This window comes from Rhinatrema bivittatum, chromosome 1 (assembly GCF_901001135.1).
Source record: "Rhinatrema bivittatum chromosome 1, aRhiBiv1.1, whole genome shotgun sequence".
Classification (NCBI taxonomy): domain Eukaryota; kingdom Metazoa; phylum Chordata; class Amphibia; order Gymnophiona; family Rhinatrematidae; genus Rhinatrema; species Rhinatrema bivittatum.
This window is the reverse complement of record NC_042615.1, coordinates 370,093,739-370,105,828: the sequence shown is the minus strand read 5'-3', so window position 1 is coordinate 370,105,828 and position 12,090 is coordinate 370,093,739. Positions and strand designations below refer to the sequence as shown.

At 40.9% G+C, this 12,090-nt stretch overlaps 1 protein-coding gene across 1 annotated transcript in view; it reads left to right on the top strand.

Moving 5' to 3' along the window:
* LOC115096270 (ATP-binding cassette sub-family A member 1-like) overlaps window positions 1–12,090 on the top strand; it is a 618,744-nt gene that overhangs the window by 99,909 nt on the left and 506,745 nt on the right. The window contains exon 5 of the mRNA XM_029610773.1: window positions 6,426–6,648. Within this exon, the coding sequence (XP_029466633.1) occupies window positions 6,426–6,648 (223 nt within the window). The remainder of the gene's footprint in view (window positions 1–6,425; window positions 6,649–12,090) is intronic.

The window sequence follows — 12,090 nt, the reverse complement described above, 5'->3', positions numbered from 1 at the left end:
TCGTATCTTATAAAATCCGGCATACTTTTGTTCGCGCGCATGTAGAATTATAAAATCTACTCCTATATGAACAGCTCATCCAGCTACAAGCTGCGAACAGCCGGGGAAATCCTCCACCTCCTGTCCTGTTTAAAATGAAGCCAGAGGAGGACCCACAGATAATTTTGAGAAAATTTGAAAGGGCAACCCACATGATGGGTTGGCTAGAAGCTAACTGGAACATGTGCCTGGCAAATTTGCTTAAGGGTAAAACCCTATCGGCCTTTCAAGCAACCAATGTGGAAGCAAGGGCCACCTTTGCGAAAACAAGACCGCAGTCCTAGAAAGAGCAGAATGTACTGCAGAAACCTTCCAACAACAATTTTGGTGGGGTATGATCCAACCTCGGGCAAGACCCCAAAACCTATTCCACTGACTGAAAGATGCTGAGTAAAAGTGGCTGCAGCCCATGGCAAAGAATGGCCTTGAAGTAGCCAACCAGGTGCTTCTGGAATTGTTCCTAGATGGGCTCAACCAGCCCATGCAGAACTGGATCTGTCGGTATCCTGGGCACACTCTGGAAAAAGCATTACACTTGCAGTGGCCTCCCACCAGGATATAAGGTGAAGGATAGAAAGGCAGCCCATATAGGCTCCATGGCGAGGTATGAAAATGGAAGGCCCCAGCAATAACCCTATGAAGGGGACTATTTAGGGAATTCAGTCCACAGACCATATCCTCTCCCCACTGGCATTGCAAATATCTCCGGTACCCAGGGGCCAATACATTTGTGTTGCCTCCCCCACACTGCAACCCACCACCACCACCACCATCCTTCTTGAAGAAATACGTAAGGTCACAGAAACAGCAGACATTTCAATTAACTCCCTCTTCTCATTTTTTATCTTTAAGTAGCTGAAATAAACTACATAAAGAGGACTCCAGGTGTCCCCTACTGCAAATGGGGGCTTTGAACCCCCCCCCCCCCGCTCTCCTTTGTTATGCCACTGCCTCGCACGCTTGCTTCAACTTTGGAAGGAGAGGTCACTTGGCCAGACTGCTAGTATGTCTGAAGTGAAGTGATGGATGTCAACATAGTGACAGAGTCAGTACTAAAGACTAAAGGCCATATGGAGGACAAAGGAAAGTCTCCTAAGCAATGCTTGATCCTCAAGGCGAAAGAACAAGTGGATCTCAGAGGGACTGGTACAACCCAGTAATAAGGAGATAGATACTTTCTCCTTCTGTGCCCTTTGTGCAGGGAATGGACATGAGGAAGAACACTTCCCATATGGTAAAGAAGAAAATAAAGAGCCTTGGGAGGAATGGGTAAAATTAAAAAGCCCCCCCCCCCCCCCCCATGGGCATGTTCCTACTGTAAGACAGAGGACCACACAGTCAAAGAGTATCCATGGCTTAAAGACATAGGGCCAGATTTTAATAGCTATGAGCGGGCATAGATTTGTGCGCACAATCCAACGCACACAAATCTACAGCCAATTTTATAACATGCGCGTGCATGTTATAAAATCCAGGGTCGGCACACTAGTGCACATTGTGTGCGCCGAGCCCTAGGGGAGCCCCAATGGCTTTCCCTGTTCCCTCCAAGGCTGCTCATAAATCGGAGTGTCCTTGGAGGGAACTTTCCTTCAGCTCCCCCATCTTCCCCTCTCTAACCCACCCCCCAGCCCTACCTAAATCCCCCCTATCTTTATTTTATAAGTTGTGCCTGCCTCCGGGCAGGCGTAGGCTGCACTCGCCAGCCCACGATCCCGGGCACAGTGGCAAATGGCCTTTTGAAAATAGGCCCGACACACTTATCCCCCCCCCCCCCCCCCACGCGTGTAAATCCACTTGGATTTACGCTCTTAGGCTTTGAAAATCTGCCCCATATTGTGGAAGTTTAAGATAGCAGAATAGCACAAAAAGGAACAGGTTGTGGAGGACGGCCCCCAGAATGAGAACAAAATATGGGAACAGGAATGGGCGAACACTTTTGCAAAGCTTCAAAGCTATAACTTGGTGGATATCCCACATTATGAACTGAAGGAATTTGTAATCCAGGTGGAGCTGGATGGAATTCCCACTCAAGCCCTGGTAGACTCAGGATGTATAATTTATTTATTTATTTATTTATTTATTTAACATTTTTATATACCGGGATTCATGCAGAATTTTCATATCATCTCGGTTTACATTGTAACTGAAAAAGACATGCAAGAAGAGTGCAAGTTACATAGAACAGGGTTCTTAAAAACTTGGAACAGAATACATGGGTAAAATAACTTATAACATAATAGATGAAAGAGAGACTGAATATTATCTTAGTTGTAATGTATTATGTTTCAAGCTTGGTTTGAGAGTCTTTGGATATATTATAGGGATGTGAATCGTTTTTTGACGATTTAAAATATCGTCCGATATATTTTAAATCGTCAAAAGTCGTTAGGGCCACGATACAATACCAATTCCCCCGATTTATCGTTAAAAAATTGTAAATTGGGGGAAGGGGGAGGGCAGGAAAACCGGCACACTAAAACCCCCTAAAACCCACCGCCGACCCTTTAAATTAAATCCCCCACCCTCCCGAACCCCCCCAAATGCTTTAAATTACCTGGGGATCCAGCGGTGGTCCAGAACGGCGGCGGTCCGGAACGGCCCCCTCAATTGAATCCTTTTGTCTTCAGCCGGCGCCATTTTGCAAAATGGCCGCCGCAAAATGGCGGCGGCCATAGACAAAAACGATTAGACGCAGGAGGTCGTTCAGGACCCCCGCTGGACTTTTGGCAAGTCTTGTGGGGGTCAGGAGGCCCCCCCAAGCTGGCCAAAAGTTTCTGGGAGTCCAGCGGGGTTCAGGAAGCGATTTCTTGCCGCAAATCGTTTTCCGTACGGAAAATGGCGCCGGCAGGAGATCGACTGCAGGAGGTCGTTCAGCGGCGGTCTGGAACCCCCGCTGAACGACCTCCTGCAGTCGATCTCCTGCCGGCGCCATTTTCCGTACGGAAAACGATTCGCGGCAAGAAATCGCTTCCTGAACCCCGCTGGACTCCCAGAAACTTTTGGCCAGCTTGGGGGGGCCTCCTGACCCCCACAAGACTTGCCAAAAGTCCAGCGGGGGTCCAGAACGACCTCCTGCGTCAAATCGTTTTTGTCTATGGCCGCCGCCATTTTGCGTCGGCCATTTTGCAAAATGGCGCCGGCTGAAGACAAAAGGATTCAATTGAGGGGGCCGTTCCGGACCGCCGCCGTTCTGGACCACCAGGTAATTTAAAGCATTTGGGGGGGTTCGGGAGGGTGGGGGATTTAATTTAAAGGGTCGGGGGTGGGTTTTAGGGGGTTGGCTCACGATTTTAACGATTTTTCACGATATTTTTAAAACCCAAACGGCAACAATACGATTCCCTCCCCCTCCCAGCCGAAATCGATCGTTAAGACGATCGAGGACACGATTCACATCTCTAATATATTATTTGCTGGTGCGTAGGCATTGATGTGTTTTATTATCATGATTCGAACACTTGTAGTAAGACATTATTTTATTATCATGATTCGAACGCATGTAGTAAGACACTTGTACATAAGGACTTGATCAAGAGAGAGGATCTCAATGGCATGAAGAAAGTGATAATGATCTGAGTATATGGCAACAGTCAGCACTACCCCACCAGTCTGATCCTGCTGACAACCCCAGCAGGACAAACTGTTATGAAAGTTGGGGTGCTTCCCGAGCTCCTTATCCAGTGGTTTTAGGGTGTAATTGTCTCCCAGCTTAAAACCCTCTGGGATCAGCTTATGGGCAGTCGAGCCAAATTGGAACAGGGGGTACTCCATAAACCCTAGATCAATTTCCCAAATGACTTGGGGAGGGGACACCTTAAATGGGTTAAGAAGTTCCTGCATAGGACAGGGAGTGAAGAGAGAAACAGGGGTCTTAGGAGTATACCCTTAGTACGGGCAAGTGCTCAACCTAAGAAGATTGACCTGAGGAGGAAGATATGTGAAGGGGTATACACTAGTGATATGCAAAGCCCTAACCTTTTGGTTTGGGCTTTGTTTTCAGCCCACCGTGGGAAATATCGTATTTCCCGCGGTTCGGGCCTTTGAAATTCGGGGGGACATGAATTTCGGGTTAGTGCTCACTAACTCCCATTAGTGCACGCTAACATTTTAACGTTAGTGCGCACTAATGGGAGTTAGTACGCACTAACCCGAAAACAAAATTTTCACGAAAGTTTGGGAAAACTTTGTTTGGGATTCGTTATTCCCGAAACAAGATGAATTAGGCAATTTTGTTGAAATTGCCTAATTCGTCATGAACAAATGCACATCCCTAGTATACACAAGAAAACCCTAGAATACCTTAAGGAACTGGATCCAGAGATCTGGCACAGTTTACCTTAAGTCCAGAGTACTGTGAATCCTGGTCTGGGAAGAGGCCTCTGGGAAGGTCTATATCTATTATCTAGCTAGGCCCAGGAGGGAAGAAGAGGCCCCAGTAAAACATGAGGAACCTTAGCAAAGACTGAGACCAAGATACTGTAAACTGTAATAATGCTTCTTTGTATGTAAGCTGTGAAGATATGCAGAACTGTTTTTCTGATGGGGATTAATAAAAGTTCATGAATATTCAGCCAGAGCCTGGCTTGAATCTATTCTCTGGCCATTCTGTCTTCACACGTGCCACAGGCTGGTTTATTTTCCCAATCTAAAAGCAGCCTTTGGAATACCTCTTTTCACTCTGGCTGAAAGTATGTGCTCTATGGATGCCCACACATATTTTTTAATGAGATAGAAAGGGGCATCTTTCAGCAAGATATCTTACTTGGATAAAAAGCACAGTATCCTGATAAAGAGTTCTGAAAATTGTCCTCCCTAGATAATTTCCTTATGTCATAAGGGAACAATCAGGATGACATAATTTTCCATTCCAAGGCAAATATTTTCTGTTGGATACATCTTGACGCTACTATAGTCACTATTCAAAAAAGCCAGCATTTCCAACTATCTGACTCCCAGAAGCCAACATAATTGCACCTCTTGTGAACTTTGTGACATAAATGCTATAAAATAGATTGTTTTGGAACTTCAAATTATTTTTTAGGTTGGCAAAGTCCTATCTATATAGTCTATAAACAATTCTCCTTTATTTCAGAATTAAAATATATTCTCCTACTACTGATCCCCATCAATAAAAGCAGAGAGGTTATATGAGGTTACAAATATTATTGCATCCTCATAAGCTAATATTTTGCATACAGATGATAAAGCACCTCTGATTTAGCCTGAAGTAGCTATCTGTAATCATGTTTTACTGTGCTGATATAAAAAACTATATTTGATGCAGTTGACATTTGAGTGTAATAGACCATAAATTAATGCAAAGCTGTGAAACAATGGATATTATAATAATCAAGTGGGTACAGAAGTAGTTGAGTGTGCACAACTATGTAGCGCACAACTCTTTTCATTAGCTCACATTTATGACCCTTGGCTCTTTCCTTTGTCCTTAATTTCATTTTCTCTTGAAAGGAACTCATGGGATTGCTAAACCTCTTGAGCTATGAAATTTTTTTTTCTGTCAAGAGAAATTTAATTACTTCAGAAAAATGATTCATAGTAGCTCATCTATAATAAATTTCTATACAGATTTATCCCTACCATAGTTATTTCCACTGAGGCAAAAGCATAATTTCAGTCAGTATTTATCTCCAATTAACAATATAATACTTGAATTTGTTTATTCATACTTTTGAATGTTCCTTTAATTATGTATAATAATTCTAATCAAGATATTGGGCAAGCCAAGCACAGTATATCTACAATGGGGTCTATACTATTTTTGTATTTAATGTCTGCTTCTATTTTTCTTCTAATTTTCTCAAGTATTAGAGATTATTTCATATGTTCTGTTTGTTCACTGTATCCATCCTTCTTGAGATTCAGTGAGGGGAAGGGGGAGTTTTTCCTGCTGTTTTTTTAAGAAGGATAATAAAAAAGTTTGTTTTTAAATTTGTATATACTTTAAATATGCAAGTTTTATATATTTTAAAAATGGTAAGTACATAATTTTTTGTTGAATACAATATCATATCAAAATTACATTTTCTATTTCATATATCTTTATTTCTATAGTCACCAGTGTTGTATGGTTCACATGTATCCATGTTGCCAGAAGATTGCTTATTCTTGAAGATGGGACTAAGTGATCAGTAAAATGAAGATGATCTGTGAAGTGTGCAGTAACTAATTGTATTTCACCTTGAGGCCATTCTTGGTAAAAGGTGGAATACCATATGTCTCTAAAATAAATAGATACATAGATTCTTCATCTACAGATTGAATGTATTGTGTAATTCTCTGCTCGCCTCAAAGCAATCATTGTATCCCTTCATGATTTTTTAATGATCTCATCTGCTGTTCTTCTTTTTCTTGTTGCTTATGTTTAGATTTATACGCTCACTCTCTCGATCACTTCCCCTCTATATGACTCTGGCTTGGATTTATTCTGTGGCCATGATTGTCAAAGGTATAGTGTATGAGAAAGAGGCTCGGCTGAAGGAAATGGTGAGAATGATGGGACTTGGCAGTGGGACCTATTGGCTGAGCTGGTTCGTCAGCAGCTTCATTCCATTCTGCATTAGCGCATTTCTGCTGACTCTCATTCTCAAGGTGATCATTTAATCCACAGCTGATTTAAACTCTCCAAATTAAAGGTCACTCTGCTGCATGCATTCTGTGATTTCCCGTGTTGCAACTATTTCAATGATCTGGTAAAGTGTATTGTCTATGTCCAACCCCACTTTGTTGTTTTGAAAACGCAGAAACTTGCAAGGGCTGCTATTTGTTAGGGAGTTAGCTTTAATCCTTCACTATCAAAGCTTAAGCCTAGGAAGAATCAAAAACTTAAAACTGTGGGACTGCAGGTGAAATTGCTTCTCTTGAGCAAGCTCATTTCTTTCATGTTCTCTTCCTCTAAGTCTAAGGAGAGCTTAATTGACAACAATGGTGATTTTAAAAGGGGGAGGACAATTTTCAGAGGAAACAAACCGGAAACCGATCCAATATTGCAAGTAGCGACCAAAGGAAAAAGAAGATCGGTAAACACCAAGGAATTTATTAGTACAATCCGTCATAAAAAGCCCGACTCCGGAAGAGTTTCGCTCTATTCGGAGCTGCTTCAACGAATACAACCAATATAAAACCTTTTTACACATATAAACAATTATAAACATATATAAACTTATATATAAAAAAGAACCATGCTGACATTATAATAAAAATTATATAAAAAATTATATAAAAAGATTGTAAAGAAAAACAAACAACAGAAGGAAAACACATAAATATTGACCAATCAGATTGACAGGTGATATAAGGCAAATGGTACAGAATTGATTAGAAATTGATTAAAACTTTACCTATGATTGAGATGTTGAGTGCAAGGTGGTCACCTTGTAATCCTTTATTTTAGAAATCAGCTTGATGTGCATCCATGAGCTATTAATATACAAAAAAAAGGGTTGGTGTATTTGTTAGGTAGTGTCAGCCAACTTGACCTCCCATTATTTAATAAAAAAACAAACAACATTATTCAATATCAAATTGAATAATGGGAGGTCAAGTTGGCTGACACTACCTAACAAACACATCAACCCTTTTTTTGTATGTGTTTTCCTTCTGTTGTTTGTTTTTTTTATTAATCTTTTTTTAATATACAAGAGTGCACCCCTGAGCGCAACAGTTTGTGTAAAAATATTTTATATTTGTTGTATTTGTTTTTATGTAGCCCCTGAAGCAGCTCTGAATAGAGCGAAACTCAGCCTGAGTTGGGATTTTTATGACGGATTGAACTAATAAATTCCTTGGTGTTTACCGACCTTCTTCCTTTGGATAATTTTCAGAGCCATTGGCATTTGAAAATTGTTATCCTTCAATATGGCTAAAAGTGCATCTTGTGTACCACTACATTTACAGGAGATAGCTGGGGAACATGTTTAGATTGGGAAAGAAAATTACATTTTTCTTCAGACAGCACACAGCCAGGAGCCTAGGAGGTGAACTGAGGTCCACTAGCCACCAGGGATTGAAAAGTATGATGGGGAGAGGGTTCAAAGGGTTTGTCTAGAGTGGGGAGCTGGTCATGAGGCCTGAGGGCGATTCTGGTGTTTGGGGGTTGGAGGCTGGGAAAGGGTCCATTTTTTTCAAAGGTGAGGGGTTGGGAAGAGGGGGAGGGGGCCTTTACTACTCAACATTTATTTATTTATTTATTTATTTATTTATTTATTCTTTCACTTTTTGTGACTTGCAGTTGCCTCTAGAGGTGGTGGTAGTGGTAGTGGTGGTGAGAGAGATGGAAAGAGGAGTCTGATAAGACTCCTGGGGGTATTTTTACTCTTTGGAGGTGACTTCGTTCAGGCTATTTGGATATTTTAAGACATTGCCTAGGAGCATCTGATGCTTCTGTGGCAAGTTAGCGACAACTACTAATCTGTAGCTAACTTTCATGAAAATAACACATCTTGTAATTATTCAGGAAAACTGCATAATTTTATTACCAAAACATTGCCTAGCAATGACCTGCTGTAACTTATTTATTTATTATTTTTATAGACTGTCATTTGATCTCAATTGAGATATCACACCGCTTTACATTCAGGTACTGTAGGTATTTCTCTATCCCCAGAGGGCTTACAATCTAAGTTTTTGTACCTGAGGCAATGGAGGGTAAAGTGACTTGCCCAAGGTCACAAGGAGTGACAGCAGGACTTGAACGCTGGTCTCCTGGTTCATAGTCCACTGCTCTAACCACTAGGCTATTCCTCCTCCCTACAGAGGAGGAACTTGAAATGCCTTAAGTCTCCCTACAGAGGAGGAACTTGAAATGCCTTAAGTCAAGGTCTTCTATACATTACTTTATTTGCCTAACTCTCCCACTCACTAGTTAAATTTTACCTGGATAACATTTTACTAGGATAAAATTTATCTAGCAAAAAAGAGGGGGTGTAGGGGGAGATCTGAAGGATGGCCTAAATTTAGCTGAATAGTGCTAATATTGTGCTCTACCCAAATAAACTTACTCGGGTTAGTTTATAGCAAATGCTATCATCAAGCTACCCAACTAACTTGTCCTGGGTAACCTATTCCCCAAACTGCTGACCTTTGACTTCAGATATATAGATAGATAAATTGTTAGAGCATGAGAAAGAGAGAGAGAGAGATGTATATAGACATAGGTATCTAGATTTGTATGCATGAATATATCTATACCAGTGTTTCCAAATCCTCTCCTGGAGGCACCGCTAGCCAGTTGGGTTTTCAAGAATGCAGCAATGAATATACATGAGATAGATAGATTTTCATATGCTTTGTCTCCAATTTCTGCAACTTTTTCTCATGCATATTCATTATGGGTATCCAGAAAACTCAACTGGTTAGGTGTTCCTCCAGGAGAGGGTTGGGAAACACTGATCTATACATATGCACACACAATTCTATTGTATACAGCAATGCATATACATCCACATATACTGTAAACATATAAAACAATTTTCAAAGACATTACTTGGGTAAAGAGGTATGTATTTGTGTTTTATATTACTTAATTCTAATGTGTGTTCCTTTATAATCCACCTTGTAATTTAGATAGGTGGGCTACAAATGTTTAAATAAATAAATAACATTTACCTAGTTAAATGACCTGTCTGAAAATTGCCATCTTTTTCCTGGCTAAAAGTGAATGCTGGCTTCAACAACGAGCATACTTTTAGCTGCACTGAAGGCAGATATTTCCAGGATAGGGATAGGGCTGAGCAGGGAAACAATGCATGTACATTTGCATATTAAATCTATTTCTGTTGTTTTGCAGTTATTTTCTGTCAGCACAAATTGCAGATTCACAGTCAGTGGTCACTTTGTACTTGCAGATCTTGTAGGCAAGAAATAAAGTGAAACTGCCAGCTAATTTCCCTTTAAAATCAGCTATATGGTCAAGAGGTTAAATGCACCCTTGAACTTTGAAGTTATGTGGGCTAATGAAAATTATCCCCCCGTATTTTCACTGTGATACATACTTATACCAGAAAGGACATGGGTTGATGGTAGACTGATTGTGGATATTGGAAAATGAGAGACTCTGACTGATGTTTCCTGAATTTGAGCAGCATAAATTTGTGGGGGTTTTTTCCTCTTCTCCACTAGAACAGTTCAGGTACTTAGTTCTCATGCTCATTAGTATGGAAATGCTCCCAAGGATCTTGTTAGTTTTGCTGGCTTTTGCCGGTGCAATGGAATAATGTAAGGACTAGCAGGTTAGAAGGATGGAAACAAAATTGGTGCATTAATTTAATCAGTGGAAGAAGAGAGATACAAATGCACAGTGGAGGGAGACATTTTAAGAGAGTTAAGAAAAGAAGATAAGAGAGAGGTTAATGGCAAGAAAACGACAAACTTTGGAAAGACAGAAATAGAAAATCAGAAGGAAATATATGTAAGAGAAAAAACTGTGGTGTTCAGAGAGATCACGGAAGGCAGTGAATACCATATGGGCAATGATTTTCAAAAGCATTTACACACCCAAAACGTGGTTTTATGCATGTAAATGCGCTTTTTCAAAATTGCCCTGGGGCTTATGCATGTAAGTGATTTCTTGTGTACTTTTATGCATAATACAAAGAGGGACTCCTGGGGTGGAGTAGGGGATGGAGATGCCATCTACTTGCACACTTTCACAGGGTTCTGCATGCACCCACTAGTTTTCAAAGCAGACTTGCACATGTTAAGTCTGCTTTGAAAATTAGGGCTGACATCTATGTGTAATTTCTGCATATGGACTTCAACCCTATGTGGAGTGTTATACATTTTTCTTCTAAATGATCATGTTTTTCTAGCAGTTTACAAGATTATCCTTTTAAATGGACTAGATCATGCTGGACCTTACCCACTTGAGTCCACCATTAAGTTTGGACTTGATCAGTGCTACATAGTGGACGTTAGCATGCCGATGTTTGCAATGAACCAGCCATTAAGTGCTAAAAATGTGGAGGGAATATGAACAAATTGTCATTCTGAAAGAAAAATCATTAGTTGAACACACAGAGGTCAATATTCAGATGTAGCCAGCTAACCCCCAGATTCATCAAAATGCTGTAATATCACAGGCCTAACATCTACAATAAGGAAAAGGGGTGTGTTTAGGATAATTTAGAGTTACCGCGCCATGTGTAACATAGTGCTTCGTGTAGGTAGTATCGCATGGTGCGATAAACTTTTCGCCCCCGCGATACTTCCTATTTTGCATCTCACACTGAGAGAGAGAGAGAGACAGACACTATCTATAACAGGCTACCATCAACCTAGAGCCAGGTAACATAGTACAAAATTTCATCTTTGTGAGACTTTCCTCACTCCAAAAGACGTCAAATCTTCACCGAGGTGTACTCTGCTGTTCATATGTCTCACTATGCATGAAAACCTGGCCCCTAAATGTTAAACCATCAGCAATACCTCACCTCGAGCTATTAGCTGCCCCTCCTATAGAGTTATAAATAGGTGCATACTGTGAAGGCCTCCGCAGAGGTTCTCTCTCTCGCTCTCTCTCCTTTTCCAATCTCAAGCCCCAAAATGCAATTTGAAAAATGTATCGCAATTGTGTTACAGCCATTTCGGTCATATTGCACAGCTTAACGCCAGGAAAAAAGATGTAGTTATTTCCAATGTTAAAACCATGCGATATCGCCCTCATTTTTATAACTCCTGTCCAAACTCCTCCCTAATCCTGCCTCTTACCAAATTTGCATTTGTGCCGAGCGCAAGTGCTATTATCGCATGCATTATGGCTTTAATGCATGCGTTATCGTGTGTGTCAATGCCATAACACGTTTTGATGAATGACCCTGTAAATAAGTTAGCCAGATAAGACTTATCCAGTTAACTTATACGGGATATTCAGTGGTATGGCTATGCCGCTGAATATCTTGGCATTTGCCACTACTTAGCCGGATAGGTCTTATCTAGCTAAGTTTAGACCTGCTATGGAACAGGTCTAACTTGTCCAGTTAACTTAACCCAATAAGTCTGAATATCGCTGTTATACCCACACTTATACCCGCTGCA